This window comes from Saccopteryx leptura, chromosome 1, assembly GCF_036850995.1.
Source record: "Saccopteryx leptura isolate mSacLep1 chromosome 1, mSacLep1_pri_phased_curated, whole genome shotgun sequence".
Taxonomy (NCBI): Eukaryota; Metazoa; Chordata; class Mammalia; order Chiroptera; family Emballonuridae; genus Saccopteryx; species Saccopteryx leptura.
The window spans coordinates 336,016,883-336,035,361 of NC_089503.1; the positions used below are offsets into that span (position 1 = coordinate 336,016,883).

The 18,479-nt window shown below is 42.6% G+C and overlaps 1 protein-coding gene and 1 pseudogene across 1 annotated transcript in view; one reads left to right on the forward strand and one right to left on the reverse strand.

Moving 5' to 3' along the window:
* The window catches only part of RRAGD (Ras related GTP binding D), a 51,912-nt gene that overhangs the window by 19,222 nt on the left and 14,211 nt on the right, over positions 1-18,479 (forward strand). Inside the window, exons 2-5 of the mRNA XM_066358885.1 lie at positions 1,650-1,945; positions 8,291-8,490; positions 11,071-11,185; positions 11,904-12,046. Of these exons, the coding sequence (XP_066214982.1) occupies positions 1,650-1,945; positions 8,291-8,490; positions 11,071-11,185; positions 11,904-12,046 (754 nt within the window). The remainder of the gene's footprint in view (positions 1-1,649; positions 1,946-8,290; positions 8,491-11,070; positions 11,186-11,903; positions 12,047-18,479) is intronic.
* LOC136390336 (U6 spliceosomal RNA) lies at positions 10,545-10,640 on the reverse strand (annotated as a pseudogene).

Below are 18,479 nucleotides of genomic sequence, written 5' to 3' on the forward strand. Positions count from 1 at the left end.
GACTTCAGGCCCTAAGATTTAACCACTACAAATACTTCCTTGGCTTCTATGAAATTGTACACACTCTTGGTCAAGTAAGAATGCTTCTCAGAAATGAACTAGTTGTTTAGAGCTGAAGAACATTGTAGAACTAACATTATATGTTTCAAGAACAAAGAAAAGAGAGCCCAACAAGATTTTGAGCTTTTAAACCAGTTCCTCCTTTTCTCCAGTGATGCTTAATCCCTCTAGGACCCTTAGCAAAGGATTTTAGGACTGAACGTTTGCCACCAGGGACTAGAGTAATACTGAGCTTTAGAACTTTCTTTGATGTTGACAGTGTTCTGTGTCTGTGCTGCTCTTGTACCATGTGACTGTTGAATACCTGAAGCGTAATTGTGCAAGTGAGGAATTGAGTTGTTTTTATTGTGGTAGAGCAGACATAACATAAAATTTACCGTTTATACAGTTTCTTGGTACTAAGTGCACATACAATGTTGTACAGCCATCACACTCTCCATCCTCAGAACTTTTTCATTTTCTCCATCTGACTCAGCCCATTATACACACTAACTCTGTCCCCCTGGCCCTGGAAGCACCGTTCTGCTTTCTGTGTCTATGAACTTGACTCCTCTAGGAATGTCTTAAGAAGGAACTGGATATTTTGGGGAAAGGGGTATTACATTTTAAAGTTTTTTTTTCAGTTACAGTTTATATTCAATATTTTTTATTAGTTTGAGGTGTACAGTATAGCAGTTCTACATTATTAATTTTAGTGAGTTTTAATTTAAACGACTCCATGTGGCTAGTGGCTATCTTACTAGACAGTTCAGGCTTAGAGCCAAGGTGGGCCTGGGAGAGGTGTGCCCCTCACGAAGTTTACATCTGCTTTCTAACACAGTCTGAGTCCAAGGCATCTGGAACATGCCCATTTTCCTGGCCTTTGTGGCATATGAGAGCACTGGCCAGGAAAGGGTCTCTGACAAAAGGTGAACAAACAACATCTTTTTTGCACACAGAGACCCTGATGATCTAGGCCAGGGGTCCCCAAACTTTTTACACAGGGGGCCAGTTCACTGTCCCTCAGACCGTTGGAGGGCCGGACTATAAAAAAACTATGAACAAATCCCTATGCACACTGAACATATCTTATTTTAAAGTAAAAAAACAAAACGGGAACAAATACAATATTTAAAATAAAGAACAAGTAAATTTAAATCAACAAACTGACCAGTATTTCATTGGGAACTATGCTCCTCTCACTGACCACCAATGAAAGAGGTGCCCCTTCCGGAAGTGCGGCGGGGGCCAGATAAATGGCCTCGGGGCCGCAGTTTGGGGACCCCTGCTCTAGGCAAAGAAGGACGTTGCTACGGAATGCTAACACTGGGTTCTTTCCCCAGATGGTCAGCCCCTGGAAACCTCTCCTCATCCTCTAGATTCCCTGCTGTGCTGTGGAATTGTACTGGCTTTCTGGCCCCCAGGGATGCTTCTACACGTACTAAAAGCTGGCCCCTCCATGAGTGGGGTGATGTAGATAGCACTCTCCATATTTGGAAAGGTCGAATTGTCTGTGAATCATAAATCAGATCTGAGGTGGAAGTGAAAGTCCTCGAATTACCCGCTGTGAAGGCATCTCACCCTCATTTTTGTTTTGTGGTTTTCTCCAGTTCTGGACTTCAGCGATCCCTTCAGCACCGAGGTGAAGCCGAGGATCCTGCTCATGGGGCTGAGGAGAAGTGGCAAGTCATCGATTCAGAAAGTTGTCTTTCACAAGATGTCTCCCAACGAAACGCTGTTCTTGGAGAGCACAAACAAGATCTGCCGAGAAGATGTTTCCAACAGCTCCTTTGTGAATTTTCAGATTTGGGACTTCCCAGGACAGATTGACTTTTTTGACCCTACATTTGACTATGAGATGATCTTCCGGGGAACAGGAGCACTGATATTTGTGATAGATTCCCAGGTAAAGCTCAGTCTTGGGTACAGTGGGACAGCAGGCTCCTATCCCCCATGAAGGCAGTCACTCCCCTGGGTCCAAATAATTTCCTTTGTGATGGTTTGGTTTAGGCTTTGGTTTTTAGAATTGAGAATAGGTCCCTTTCCCAAGCAAGTATTTCTCAATGGGGGCTGTCAGGGTTTGCAAAGAAGTCTCCCTTCATACAATCCTGTCCAACAGGCGATGACATTAGGGAGTTGTGTGGCTGTGTACATCTCAGTAAGTCACAGGTCTGGGAAACCTCAAATGGAGGGGGCCACCATATAGGCCGAACACAGCACTGATCTTTCCCCCTCTGATACTCCAGCGGACACCTATAAAAGATCATAGGTTCTGTGCAACAAAAATATGCTTATATTTTATAATGTTGACTATTTCCTATGAAGATAAAGTTCCGAGAATGAAATTTTTTCTTCTGAGTTAAAATTATTGTAATTATTGCTAGTGCACAGTTGAAAAAGACAGCATTACCATTATGTATTTTATAGGTTAAATATAACGTAAAATTTGAGCTAACTATATCTCTTAATTAAGAAAGTGGATATTTTTCCACTGAATTCATGTATGCATGCTTGAATAAGACAGGAGTTGGCATCGATGCTATTTTTGTGTCCTGTTTGTATAGATATAAGTGTGAGAAGCCCCCGTTCTTTTTTTTTTTTTTCCTCTGAAGCTGGAAACAGGGAGAGACAGTCAGACAGACTCCCACATGCGCCCGACCAGGATCCACCCGGCACGCCCACCATGGGGCGACGCTCTGCCCCTCTGGGGCGTCGCCATATTGCGACCAGAGCCACTCTAGCACCTGAGGCAGAGGCCACAGAGCCATCCCCAGCGCCCGGGCCATCTTTGCTCCAATGGAGCCTTGGCTGCGGGAGGGGAAGAGAGAGACAGAGAGGAAGGCGCAGCGGAGGGGTGGAGAAGCAAATGGGCGCTTCTCCTATGTACCCTGGCCGGGAATCGAACCCGGGTCCTCCGCACAGAAGCCCCGTTCTTATAAATCGGTAGGTAGATATAGGGTGAGTTTTGGTGTAGCATTCACTGAATTACTTAAACTCCTTCCAAGTTATATTCCCTAACTTGCTCAGTTTTCTATTACAAAAAAAAATATTTTTAGTCGTTTACCAATACACATGCTATTGGGTTTTCCTTAACTTTGCTAAAAACAAAAAATTGGGAGCTCCTTGACTTACTACTCAGGCATAGAGTCATTTACTTTATCCATTATTCAGACCAGCTTTCTGAGTTGTCTCTTTGGAACCATGGGATTGTATACCCGAGCCTTTCTCCTAAGTGGGAGCAGGGCCTGTGTTAAAGGGGAGGTTGGAAAGGGAATCAGTGAGACCACCAGTGCCTCTTGGGCGGGTCAGTATAAGCAGGAGCACAGGCAGCAGGATCGGGACCTTGGTGCCCTCCAGACTCTCTGTGGTCAAGTATCTTACAGAGTGTCCATAATGTGTGGCCCAGCTGAAAGCCCTCCCAAGGGCTCTCTTTTGCAGCTGTGGGGGTATAAAAGGCAATAGGCCCTACAGGAATGCACTAAACAAGCTCTCAATTCAGGTCCAGACATTTTCCTGAAACTTGGATCTCCAAAGAGACAGGTGGACCAGTCACTCCTGGCCCTTGCAGGAGCACCAGAGTAGTTAGCGAGAAAGCAATATGAAGACTTAGACATAGTGGTTCTCAGCCCACGCTTGGAAAACTATTCTCTGAGAAGACTGCTTGTGCCAGATAGCATTCCTGGAACGAGAAATTTAATATAATAATCAAATTCTCAACTACAGCCTGTCAGTTTCAAGCAACTGCGCTTGACTTCTAGTGCAGCTGTGGGAGCTTGGCCGTATGGTTGGAAAGGGTTCTTTCTTTTGTGCTGGGGTATAGAACGGGGAGCCTTTAAATTCCAGTGCCTGATCTTGGAACAGCAGTGCCTCTCATGCCTTGGACCCATCCCGAAATGCATGCTTGTAGACACCTGCATCAGGTCCAGGGCTTGCTGTCATTCTCTGCATTCCTGGCTGTCCCACTTACGCTGACCTGTTTTCTGACCCATCTGTGGCCTTGGCAGTATCCCCTGCCTTTCTGCCTCAGGTCTGCCAGCACCATAAATTAGGGAGTCGGGAGCCGGAGCAGAGTGGCTGGAGTGTGTACATGCTGTTGCATGGGAGGTGAGATTCCAGGGATGTCACGCTCATCCGACTCTTCTGAGCTACACTTTTTCCCTAAGTCACATGGCTGCTCTTTCTGTAGTTGTTGAACTAGGTAGTGTCAGCCAGTGAGTGAGTAGATTCCAACCAGACGACTCACCATGTCAAGACAGTGGCTTGCTTAGTAAGTAAATACTTAACTGTAATACCATGTTGTGCTTGTCTAGCAATTTGCATTTATGGAATTCAAATTTCCAAAAACAGATCTATCTCAGGTGTTTGTTCGCTGACTATAATGGGGCTAAAATAGGTACACTGTTTTTAAATTGCAACCATTATTTGGTTTTAATTCTACCTGAACATGAAAGTGGACTTTAGTTTGGGTTGTTAAAATGTGTTTTCGTTTTATTTTGTTTCTTGGATTTTTGTTTGTTTGTTTCTTTAGCTATGGGACAGAGAAAGGTAGAAGAATGCTTGCAAATTCATCTTTTTAAGTTATACTTTTTAAAAAGGGTAGGAGAAACATTGCTGAGACCTACCATTTACCTAAAACGTATAAAATAATTAAATAAGCAGTTTCAGAGTCTGTGTACTATACTTCCCTATTGGAAGCAGCTGTAAAAATCTTATTTGTGAGAATCTTTACAGGAGGAGCTTGTAAGCACTGAAGAGAAGAGCGCACGATAGGGAAGTATCTCAGCAAAGCTTCAGCATCGTTGTCTTTATTTCTAAGCATTGCTTTGTTGGTCTGCACCTCTTTTTTTTTTTTTTTTGGTATTTTTCAGAAGTTGGAAACGGGGAGGCAGTCAGACTCCCGCATGCGCCCAACCAGGATCCACCCGGCATGCCCACCAGGGGCGATGCTCTGCCCATCTGGGGCACCGCTCTGTTGCATCCAGAGCCATTCTAGTGCCTGAGGCAGAGGCCACAGAGCCATCCTCAGTGCCCGGGCCAACTTTGCTCCAGTGGAGCCTTGGCTGTGGGAGGGGAAGAGAGAGACAGAGAGGAAGGAGAGGGGGAGAGGTGGAGAAGCAGATGGGCGCTTCTCCTGTGTGCCCTGGCTGGGAATCGAACCTGGGACTCCTGCACACCAGGCTGACACTCTACCACTGAGCCAACCAGCCAGGGCCTACACCTCTTATTTTTTGCTGGTGAATTCCTCAGTCACAGGATTGCCAGATAAATATATCACCAGGGAGAAAATGTGTCCTCACAGAATGTTGTGAAATAAGAGAATGAAAGCATTGAGAGTCATTTCCCACAACCTACAGGTGTGACACCAGCAGCCCCGAGCAGGGCCCACAGATGCACTGGATCTCTAGGGCCCCTGCGGCCCCCAGAGCCATTCCATGTGGACCTGAGGAATGTCTTTAAATCCTGTATCTGATTTGGGATCGAAACGAGGCAGTGTATTTTTTCTTTATTTGTTGTAGAGGATAATAACAAACGTGTTAGGAAAAAAAATATCCAGAATCCCTCTGCTCTAAGATACCAAGTATTTTCTTCTTTTTAATGTCATTGGTAATACTTAATCAGTTGTTACTGATATGCTCTTTTGACATTGGTTAGTTTTGCTCATAGACATGTCCCTTTCATTCCCCTCTTGCTTGTGTTACACACATAAACAATAACACTTTTTTTGAGGTTAATGTAAATACAATAAAATGCTCTCATTTAAGTGAACAGTTGAGTGAGTTTGACCCATGTTTACACCTTGGAACTACCTCACCATCAAGATGCAGAATGTTTCTACCACCCCAGAAGATTCCTTTGTGCCCTTTCCCCAAACAGTCCCCAAACCTAGCTCCAGGCAACTGCTGACGTGCTTTCTATCACTAGAGATCAGTTTGCTTTTTCTAGAATTTCATATATGTGGAACCGTACAGTAGCAAATTTAGTTTCTGTTTGGAATACTTCAAGGTATTTAAAAAGTGCTGCAAATTATTCATCTAGAATTTTTCCAAAATGCTATTAAATCCCAGTGTTCAAAATTTTCTTTCATTTTAAACAACTCTTTAGAGTGTGAGGACGAGAAAGATTTCATTTGCTGTTTGTTCTCTTCATATTGTAGTTTCCTCTTAGGAACTTTAATATTTTGATTTGTCTAGAGCAGTGGTAGTCAACCTGGTCCCTACCGCCCACTAGTGGGTGTTCTAGCTTTCATGGCGGGCAGTAGCGGAGCAACCGAAGTATAAATAAAAAGATAGATTTGACTATAGTAAGTTGTTCTATAAAGATTTATTCTGCCAAACTTAGCAAAAATCCAACATAAAGTACTTGGTAAGTAATTATTATTATATGCTTTAACTTGCTGTAACTCTGCTTTATAAATTTTATAAAGTAAAGTTACTTCCCTACTTTATAAATCACCGGTGGGTGGTTAGGAAATTTTACTACTAACAGAGATACAAAAGTGAGTGGTAGGTATAAAAAGGTTGACTACCCCTGGTCTAGAGACTAGGGTTACAATTTTATTGATTTAGTTTGGGGAATAGAAGAATGCCAGAAACAAGCCCGTATTTACTGGCTTTTCTGTGTTTGTCTAGGTTTAAATTCTGTCCTGCAGGTCCCTTTTCTTTTTTTGCTATAAAAATAAGACCTGTTCACACCTTCATACTGGCAATAATGAAGAGATCAGACTGAGTGCTGGTGAGGGCCTGGATCCTTGGTTACTCGTACATTCTTACTGAGTCAAATTAAAGGTGCTCATTGCTATGACTCAACACTTACCCCTCAAAACTCACTCACAGACATAAAGATGCATGTATAAAACCGTCTACATTATCGTTGTCTGGAAACATTCTGAAAGTTCATCAACAGTTATCAATAATGATAAATTATAGACCACCCATGCAATGCAGTTTTATGAAGCTGTTAAAAGGAGTTATGCACTTCAATGTCTGTCTCACTGACATAATGTTGAGTGAAAAAGGCAAACTATAATATACATGTACCTCGATATTTTTGTAAATATTAGAACGATGTAAGAGTTCCGTATGTTGTGTAAGGGTAGATATGTATGTGGTGATGTCTATAAAGAGATGAGTGAGAATAAACTCTCATCTCTGGAGGATGGGGAGGCAGTGATGCGGTGGGCTGGGGAGAGGGAGAAACACAGCGCTGCAGTGTCTCATGTTTGTTTCTCAAGCACAGAGGTGCATATGCAGGTGTTGATTACACACTGCTCACAAAAATTAGGGGACATTTCAAAATGAATATGAAGCGATAAAATATCCCCTAATTTTTGTGAGCAGTATGTGATTATATAGGTACCATCTGTAGGAAGGATAAGAAAATAGTATTGTGTTATTTGGAGCAATGATTGTATTGTAAACCATGGTCAGCAGTTTTTTTCTGCAATGGACCAGATGGTCAATATTTTACACTTTGCAGTCTATCCTATTTATGAGAAGTTTCCACAGAGAAAAACTATTCAGCTGCCATTGTAGCATGAAAGCAGCCATAGACACGATGTAAACAAATGAGCGTGGCTGTGTTCTGATTAAACTTTACTTACAAACAACAGGCGTGGGCCGGTTTGGTTGCTGGAGACCAGTGGTTCTTAATGTTTTTTTTCTTCCTGGCTCCTTCCTCATTCTCCCAGTGACCATATCATGTTTTCATCTCTAATAGTTTATTACAGTTTACCAAGAAACTCAAAAACTCGGAGCAAGTGTATTCCAGGGGAGGTCCCAGGTGACCTTTGTGAATTTTCAATTCACAAAATTGCAACTCTGATCTGCATGATTATCACCAGGCTCGTCCTAACTGCCTACAGCTGTGTTTTTCCAGCCTTTCTTTTTTATCTCTTTGTTAACAAAACTTAAGTTTTCAAACTTGAATTCTATGAAACCAACTTTTATTGGGCTATTTTTTAAGGCTATTTTTGTAGGTTTCCAAAGTAAGCATGAATGTGAGAAGGAAAAGAATGGTTAACTGTGAGGTGAGGTGCTGGAAGGGTTAGTTAGCTTGATTGGGGGGATCATTTCCCAATACATACATGTACCGAAACATCTTTGTTGTTGTACACTTTAAATATGTACAATATCTAGTTGTCAAGCATATCTCGGCAAGCCTGGGAGTAAGAAAACGTGCGTGTGAAAGGCAGCTGAGAAGGGAGGAGAAAGCAAGGCAGCCTCCCCTGACAGGAGTGTGTCTTTGTTCCCAGGATGACTACATGGAAGCCTTGGCCCGGCTGCACCTCACCGTGACCAGGGCCTACAAAGTGAACACTGACATCAACTTCGAGGTGTTCATTCACAAAGTGGATGGTCTGTCGGATGACCACAAAATTGAAACCCAAAGAGATATTCATCAGAGGGCAAACGATGACCTTGCAGATGCTGGATTAGAAAAAATTCACCTCAGGTGAGAACAGAAACCCCTCAAGATCATAGTAATGAATGAAAAAAGCAGATTTGGGATCCAAAGTCACAAGTGATTTGGCATGGACATTCAATTAACCTTTTTACCCCAGTTTGTACTATAGGCAAAGGAATTGCATGTGGGAAAAGCAAGCTTTCCATATGCTAATTCCAATCTTTGGGAGAAGCTGTGGGATTTTTAAAAAAAGTTGTTGTTGTTTTTTTTTTAAAACAAGTGGTCTAAGCTAAGGTTCTTCTCCTGTTTGAAAAATATATAGCATAAAACCCATGAGCATAATCCAGGAAGTTAATTGATACTGAAGTTTACAGGGGTTTTTTGTTTGTTTTGTTTTGTTTTTTAGGTGAGAGGAGAGGAGATAGCGAGGCATACTCCCACATTTGCCCCGACCAGATCCATCCATCCTGCAACCCCATCTGGGGCTGATGCTTGAGTACCAACCTATTTTTAGCACTTGAGGCTGACAACCCAACAATCCTCAGTGCCTAAGGCTATGTTTGAGCCAATTGAGCCTTGGCTGTAGGAGGGGAAAAGGGAAAAAAGGGGGAGAGGGAGGGAGAGAGAAGCAGATGGTTGCTTCTCCTGTGTGCCCTGATGGAGACTCAAACCTGGGACATCCATACATCAGGCTGACATGCTGTCCACTGAGCCACCAGCCAGAGCGGATTCTTTTATTTATTTATTTATTTAAAAAGTTATTGATTGATGTTAGAGAGAGAGAGAGAAGCATCCGTTTGTTGTTCCACTTAGTTGCACATTCATCAGTTGCTTCCCATATGTTCCCTGACCGGGGAGCGAACCCACAACCTTGTCGTTTAGGGATGATGCTCTAATTGACTGAGCTAATCAACCAGGACTACTGTTTTTGGTAAATATAAATAGTATCTAACTCTGAAGATAATTCAAATAGGAATATTCACAAAAACTTCCCTATAATTATTTAAAATTTATTTTAGAGAGATAGAGGAAGGGGGGGAGAGAGAGAGGGAAAGAAATAAACATCAACTTGTTTTACCTTTTTTATGCATTCATTAGTTGATGTGTATGTGCCCTGACTGGTGATTGAACTTGGCAACATTGGTGTCAGGACTACACGCTAACTGAATGAGCTATGCGGCCAGGGCTTCTCTTTTCTTTTTTATTTTGAGAGAGACAGACAGGCAGGAAGGGAGAGAGATGAGAAGCATCAACTTGTAGTTGTGGCACTTTAGTTGTTCATTGATTGCTTTCTCATATGTGCCTTGATGGGGAAGGGGGGACCCAGCTCAGCCAGTGACCCCTTGCTCAAGCCAGTGACCTTAGGCTCAAGCCAGCGACCATGGGGTCATGTCTGTGATCCCACGCTCAAGCTGGCGACCCCGTGCTCAATCCAGATGAGTCTACACTCAAGCTGGCAACCTCGAGGTTTTGAACCTGGGGTTCTCAGCATACTAGGTTGACGCTCTAGCCACTGCACCACAACCTGGCCAGGCAACTCTTATCATATTTTTGTGGGCTGCTACATGTATCATTCATTTTGCAAATTGGAAAATGAAAAAATTAGTTGCTTCATATGAATAAGATAATCATTACTAGCCTACAAGGCATGTGTACAGATGATCTGGTATGTATGCTCTTGCAGAATGGAAGGAAGCTGATATGGATACATACAAAGGATCTTTTTTTTTTAAGTGAGAGGTGGGGAGGCAGAGACACACTCCCGTGTGTACCCCGACCAGGATCCACCCAGCATGCCCCTACAGGCTGATGCTCTGCCTGACCGGGCTGTTGCTCTGTTATTCAGCAACCAAGCTATTTAACCAAGCACCTGAGGCGAGGCCATGGAGCCATCCTCAGTGTGTGTTTGTGGACTTTGCTCGAACCATTGAGCCATGGCTGCAGGAGGGGAAGAGAGAGAAATAGAGAGAGGGGGGAGGAGTGGAGGAGCAGATTGTTGTTTCTCCTGTGTACCCTGACAGGGAATCGAACCCAGGACTTCCACACACTGGGCTGACACTCTACCACTGAACCAGTTGTCCAGGGCCACAAATGCATTTTCTAAAAATATGGAATACTTCACAAATTTGCATGCCCTTGCTAGGGCCATGCTAATCTTTTCTGTCTCTTCCAGTTTAGTGTATGATGTCGAAGGGAGCACTACAGTGCATTTTTAAGCTTGCCAGTCAGCCAATAAGAAGGGGCACAGTTCTTGCTTTTTGGGTGGTGGGGAGGAATGGCCTGTTAAGACATGTTGTTTTTAAAAAAAATTTTCATTTTTATTTATTGATTTTAGAGACAGAGGAAGGGAGAGAGAGACAGAAACATCAACCTGTTTCTGTATGTGCCCTGACTGGGAATCAAACTCACAACCTTTGCATATTGGGACAATGCTCCAACGAACCAAGCTATGTAGCCAGGGCCAGACATGTTCAGTTTTTACTGTAGCCTTTTCGAATTCTGAAGAGGCCAGAACGTGTGTGTATAAAGTGTAGATACCGAAGGCCAGGGTACTGGTGTTATGACAGAGCCTAAGCAATCTATTCCTGTCAAGGGGAAAATGTGATGAAATATTGTTTCCTCTTTCAGCTTTTATCTGACAAGCATATATGATCATTCAATATTTGAAGCTTTTAGCAAAGTGGTTCAGAAACTAATTCCACAACTTCCTACCCTGGAGAATTTGCTAAACATCTTTATCTCAGTAAGTAAAAAAATACTGTCTTAAACGTCATATACAGAATTTAAGAAAAACATAGCAAGAGTGAAAACGGCCTTTTTTCTGTTTACTCTTAGAATATTTCTAGGTCACTGAATTACTACTTTTGCAGGTTGCTCCTACAGTTTGTTTTGGATCCTTTAAAATTGAACCCCCCAAATGAATTCCTATACTTCACTGGTATAATTGGAGTGTTTCTTCAAATTGTAGACAATCATGCAGGGTTAACAGAGCCCAACCAGATGTAGGGAGCGTAAAAGTTGATTTGGCAATAATACGCATACTGTTAACACTGAGTCGTGTGCTGGCTGAATGAGTCCTAGGTACTACCAGCTCTAGTCCTGCTCCGCAGAGTAGAATTGAGGCAGACCTGTTGGTTGGACTCACATTAATTCTCACTACACAATTTGGGATTTGCTTGTTTGGATTTCTTAAATTTATTTTTAAATTTAAAATGAGTAAAATTAGTGTTTTTACTTGGTCACCATTCAATTCTACTTCTCATTTCTTATGCAGGTTAATTATAAAGAAGTATATAATAAATGAGGTTTAAATTGTAAATAAAGTGGAACAAACTAAAATTTTAGTAACTTATTTTTTGCTCTTTCATGTTTTACATAGAGGATGACATATAGTTTTATGTAAACATCACCTGGTCTGAAATCAGCTGTTGCTTTAAGTCAGCATCTTCTTTTTGTTTCAGAATTCTGGAATTGAAAAGGCATTTCTATTTGATGTAGTCAGTAAAATTTATATTGCAACTGATAGTACCCCAGTAGATATGCAAACTTATGAGCTCTGCTGTGACATGATCGATGTGGTTATTGACATCTCTTGTATTTATGGGTAAGTAAAATATTCCTAAAGGCTACAAGTAAGCCATGATTCTCTTTCATAACCTTTGAGACATTTTACATTTACTTACTAGATTTTAATATTTTTGTTTTAAATGATTGAGATCTATAAATAAATATAATATTTAGCATGCAATAATAAATATTGAATAAATTTCTGACATTTTGCTAATAACCTCATTGCATACATTATTGCTGTGGTAATCAAATACAATGAGGAACACAGTTAATCTGGCACATTGCATACATTATATCATTTAATTCTCCACTATTCCATGAGTTGGGAATGACTGTCCCCACTTTAAAGATGAGAAAACTGAGGTTCACATTGGTTAAGTTTCTAATCTTTACTCACCCTGTCAATAGGAACAGAACTGAAATTTGAACTCAAGCTTAACTGATTCCTGGGATTTCTGTACTGAAAATCGGTCATCATATCGTAATATCTTACACACTTGGGAGAGGCTAATAGAATCTTTGAACTCTAAATAAATATCTCATATTAACAACAGTTCTATTTTCTTCTTTGTACTGGGCATAACTACTGTTTTTTTAATATACTTTTTATTTCTTATTATTACTTATTTATAGTTGACATTCAATATTATATTAGCTTCAGGTGTACAGCATAGTGGTTAGACATTTAAGTAACTTACAGTGATCCCTTCAATAATATAATTTGATTATCATCTGTTGTGGGCAGCAGAGAATTTTAAACAAAGCAAACATGACCTGTTTATTATTATGATCTTACATTCTTAGGAAACAGAACTTTTTGTACACTTAAAATCTTTTTTCTTTTCTTTTATTTTTTTACTTTTATTAATTTTTAGAGAGGAGAGAGAGAGAGAGAGAGAGAGAGAGAGAGAGAGAGAGAGAGAGAAGGGGGAGGGAGGAGCAGGAAGCATCAACTCCCATATGTGCCTTGACCAGGCAAGCCCAGGGTTTTGAACCGGCGACCTCAGCATTCCAGGTCGACGCTTTATCCACTGCACCACCACAGGTCAGGCCACTTAAAATCATATAAAATAAACAAAGAGTGGGGAAAAATGATTGTTTCACCAGACACAGAAACGATTCCACATAATTATAAATGTGCTGAGTGGGTGTCATACAGTGAATGAGTATGAACTAATTTGTCTCTTAAGACATCAAGTTGTTTCTGTCTGTTTATGTTGGATTTATAACCTCATCCAATCATTGATGACTTTAAGCTTTTGTTCATCTTCCTCTTTACTCACTGTGACCTGCTTGATATAGCCTTTTCTTCTGTGAGAGTCTCAGTCTCACCATTTCTCTCTTCTGTCTGAAAATCCTGTGCCCACTCAGTTCAGATTCTCTTTGTTAACTGTGTTACACACATGTGCATGCACATTCCCTTGTTATGAAAAAGGGAAAGTGATACTTCACAGGACTGTAGTGAGGGTTTAAAATCCTGGATAAATGTAGCTGCTATTATTATTACTATTATTATCATTATTGAACACTGTCATCTGGCTTTAGAAGTAGACCCTATTTCCTAAGATTATTGTCCCACAGTAACTGATTATTTTTAAAGTGTAAGTGTATGACCTTGAAATAGCCATGGAAGCTGAATGTACCCCTGATCACAGTCTAGACTGCTGTGGTGATCAAATACAATGAGCAACACAATTAATCGGGCACGTATTTAACTATATGCATAATCATTATTGTGCCATATGATAATTAGACATAAGTGGTAAGTTGTTCATGTAACTGACATTCATCAGAGTTACTTTTACCCAGCTAACACAACATGAGGAAGGAGGAGAGCAAAGAGGAGGGAACTGGGTCCTGCCGTTGGATTGTTTTTCTGTGGTTGAGTGCAGTGATCCTGAGAAACCACCACGTACAGTGAGAACCAGTCTGGGTCACAAATGGGGCCCTAGGGTTTCCTCAGACTGTTTTATTGGGCTGCCAAGGAGCCAGCCTAGTTAAGAGTGGGGGAGGGCGGGGATGTGTGCAACAGCCCAGGAAGTAGGCGGGCTGCCAGTTCCCAGCTGCTCCCTGGAGACCAGCAGGATTTAGAAGCAGGTGACCTGGAGCCTCAGTCAGCCTGCTCAGGAATGTCAGCTGAGCTTCTGCTAAGGCCGGCCAGCTCTACACACGCACGCTTTAAAATACATCTCATCCTCCTGTTTTCATGGCTTTGTAGATGGAAATACGAGTAGTAGAAACTAGTTGTTGCAGTCATGGAACCTCACCAAATGTTTACTTTTCTCTGATTATGAATGTAATTTGTGTTTGTTGCAGAGAATATATAGAAGTATAGAGAATAAAAGTAAAATTGCCTCTAATCTCATCACCTAGAAACAGTCACTAAGATTTTATATAGTCTTATTTCTGTATAATTTTTAGGGTAATGATCACTTTGTGTATTTAGTACTATATCCTGCTTTTTTCACATAACATTATCACTTAAGAATGTTCCTGTGTAATACGTGCTGTTAAACAATGTTTAGTGTCTATATTGCATAACATTACATTTACTTGGAAGTTTTAAATGTAGTTTTCTTCAGTGGCTAAAATTTTTAAATGTTTTAGTTTATTCTCAGAATATTACTTATAAGCAAGAGAAATTCAGTCTAGAAAAGAGTAACTAAAAATAGTACAAAGGAAGGTAAGAATTCTGTTAAAACATCGTTAACATCTGAGGTGTGACACTTCTGAAAATTTTTCTTTACTTTTCTGATAGGTTATAGTGAGTTGAATCCTAACTAAAAAACTAACTTACACAATTTACTTTAAAAAAACCCACATTTCATGTGCTTTTTTTAAAAAAATTATTTTTATTTATTCATTTTAGTGAATAGAGACAAGGAGAGAGATAGAGAGAGAGAGAGAAAGAGAGAAGGGGGAGAGGAGCAGGAAGCATCAACTCCCATATGTACCTTGACCTGGCAAGCCCAGGATTTTGAACTGGCAACTTCAGCATTCAGGTCTGTGCTTGATCCACTGCACCACCACAGGTCAGGCCACAATTTACTTTTAAGTAACCATGTATGTGCCAGTGCAAAATACTCTCAAAACTAAAAACCTGCATTTCCTTTAAAATACTCTGCAACTCAGGTGTAGAGCCAGTAACTGCGGTCGCCATCACAGCCACCTGGCCATAATAGGTTTGCATTTGATTCGGACTGATGGTAATGAAGCAACAGAGCCAAAAACTGGTGTTCCATTTTCCTTTAATCCTAGCTCTCACCCAGAGAGTGAGAATATAAACACAGCGAGAAACACTTTCCTTTCAGGGCTCCCAAAGCCACTGCCTGACTCATCCGAGTTTTCCTAGAATCAAAGGCTTCCACCTCACCAGTCTTACTCACCTCTGTTCCCCATCTCCTTCTCCTTCATGAACTGGCTTCTCCCTCCCCCATTCCGCCATTTTAGCTGCCTCCTCCACGTGGCTTCCCTGCCTGGCTCCAGCCTGGGCTCCTTTTCCCTACAAGAATGTGGCCATTCTCCCCCAAATGGCCTCCTAGCTCCTCCTTTTAAAACATGTTGGCGTGGCCTGACCTGTGGTGGCGCAGTGGATAAAGCATCGACCTGGAAATGCTGAGGTCATGGGTTCGAAACCCTGAGCTTGCCTGGTCAAGGCACATATGGGAGTTGATGCTTCCTGCTCCTACCCCCCTTCTCTCTCTCCCCCCCCTCCTTTCTAAAATAAATAAATTAAAAAAAACAAAAACCTTTTGGCGTGAAAGCCCTCCCCCAACACACATTAGCATAACCACGCCCATCCCAAGCAATAAGGGCAACTAGTTGTATCACGTGAGGGCAATGGCCATCTTGAACAATAAGGGTGAGAAAAAATAACTTTATCTGCCCAACATCAGTCATTTTCATTTAATCTTGTTAGGCTATCCTCTTGTGATATTTATGAGATTAAAAGCAGTAATAAAATTAGTCAGATGAGTTTGAAGTCCTGGCTGTGCCCCCATCATCAGTTTTGACCAAAGTTATCTTATTTTCCCCAGTTTCCATTCTTCAATACCTTGGAGGATTCTTGTGCCAGACAATAAAATGCATGGTTTAAGAACTAAGACCAGTGCCCATCACGGAGTACATGTGTAATAAACCTGGCTTTTACTATGCAAAAGTGATAAGGTTTAGCAGCAGCTGAATTATTATGCTGCATTAATAAGGCTTATTTGACAAAAGTTCAATTAAGTCAGATTTCAGGTCAGTTGTTTATAAACTTGGGAAGTAAAAATAATTCAGAAAATGTGTACACCGTTTCAAATTAGGGGAAGAGGTACAGGGAAGTACTCCTTTATGAGCAAAGAACACAGAACTCTGATTACATCAGCGTTTCAGAGGGTCCTGTTTCAATCACTAAGGCCAGGGGTCCCCAAACTACAGCCCGTGGGCCACATGCGGCCCCCTGAGGCCATTTATCTGGCCCTGCTGCACTTCCCGAAGGGGCACCTCTTTCATTGGTGGTCAATGAGAGGAGCACATTGACCATCTCTTTAGCCAAAAGCAGGCCCATAGTTCCCATTGAAATACTGGTCAGGCCCTGGCCGGTTGGCTCACGGGTAGAGCGTCGGCCTGGCGTGCGGGGGACCCGGGTTCGATTCCCGGCCAGGGCACATAGGAGAAGCGCCCATTTGCTTCTCCACCCCACCCCCCTCCTTCCTCTCTGTCTCTCTCTTCCCCTCCCGCAGCCAAGGCTCCATTGGAGCAAAGATGGCCCGGGCACTGGGGATGGCTCCTTGGCCTCTGCCCCAGGCGCTAGAGTAGAGTGGCTCTGGTCGCGGTAGAGCGACGCCCGGGAGGGGCAGAGCATCGCCCCTGGTGGGCGTGCCGGGTGGATCCCGGTCGGGCGCATGCGGGAGTCTGACTGTCTCTCCCCGTTTCCAGCTTCAGAAAAAGGAAAAAAAAAAAAAAAAAAAAAAGGAATACTGGTCAGTTTGTTGACTTAAATTTACTTGTTCTTTATTTTAAATATTATATTTGTTCCTGTTTTGTTTTTTTACTTTAAAATAAGATATGTGCAGTGTGCATAGGGATTTGTTCATAGTTTTTTTTGTTTTTTTTTTCATATTTCTGAAGCTGGAAACAGGGAGAGACAGTCAGACAGACTCCCGCATGCGCCCAACTGGGATCCACCCGGCACGCCCACCAGGGGCGATGCTCTGCTCATCCTGGGCGTCGCCATGTTGCGACCAAAGCCACTCTAGCGCCTGAGGCAGAGGCCACAGAGCCATCCCCAGCGCCCGGGCCATCTTTGCTCCAATGGAGCCTTGGCTGCGGGAGGGGAAGAGAGAGACAGAGAGTGTAAAGCCAGAGGCCACGGCCAGGGCCATCATCACAGCAGCCTGGCCCATGCAGGTTCGCATTGGATTCGGACAGTCGGCAAAGAAACCATGGAGCCAAAAACTGGTGGGCCATAGTCTTTAATCTAGCTTGCACCCGGCGGGCAAGTAAAAATACACACTGGGCTCCAAAACCCAGTCACATTCAGTGCTCACAAAGCTACTGATTTATCCGAGTTTCCTAGAATCAAAGGTTTCTAGCTCACCAGCCTTCTTCTCCTCAGTTCCCCATCTCCTCCCTTATCCCAGATACAAACTCTACACAAACTGGCATCTCACTCAGCACTCCGCCATCTTGGCTGCTTCTCCTGGCCTCCTCCACGTGGCCTCCTTTAGCTGCTGGCTCTACTCTCTCCGCTCTCTCATGCTAACCTCAGGAACCAAGAGCCAAACTCCCGCTCCATTCCCATTTTATAGTGTAGCTTCACAACCTTTAATCCAATATACAAAATAGGGTAGTCTCTAATATAAAGTCACTTCTCTGAGGCATGATTGGATTGTACCGCCCTACATCAAAAAGGGTGGGAAAGACTTAATCCCAAAACCAAGCCTCAGGCTACAACAATCCTGCCTGCCCCCAACACACATTAATATCACCTGGGCGACGGCCTCCTTGTGTCATCTTTAACAAAGTGAGCATAATACATTTTATCCGCCCAACAATCCACCCCTATGCTCACTTTACTACCCACAATTTACATCACCAGCATTCCTGTGCAAGGAAATTAGAACATTACACAGATTACAACAGCAAAAATCATACAGTTTCAACAATTACAAAGGTACATTTCACCAGTCTCTCAGCATTTAGCGCAAAATGTCCTCGGCCTTCTTTCTAGCCACGGGAAAAACTTCCCGGGGCAGGGGAGTGCTTCCAGCAAAGCCACCCCCCACCCCCATCAGGGTATTACACATTGTCCAAAATCCGTAATCCGTGAATCCATCCAACAAAGGAGCCAATGCCCACTCCAGTCGTAGTCCAGGAAATCAGTCCGTGTACATGGGGCGTCAGCCACCCCCCTCATCCCTGCCATCCTCGCAGGTCTTACACTGTCCCAAAGAGGGGCACGTGGCAATGGCAGTCAGCAT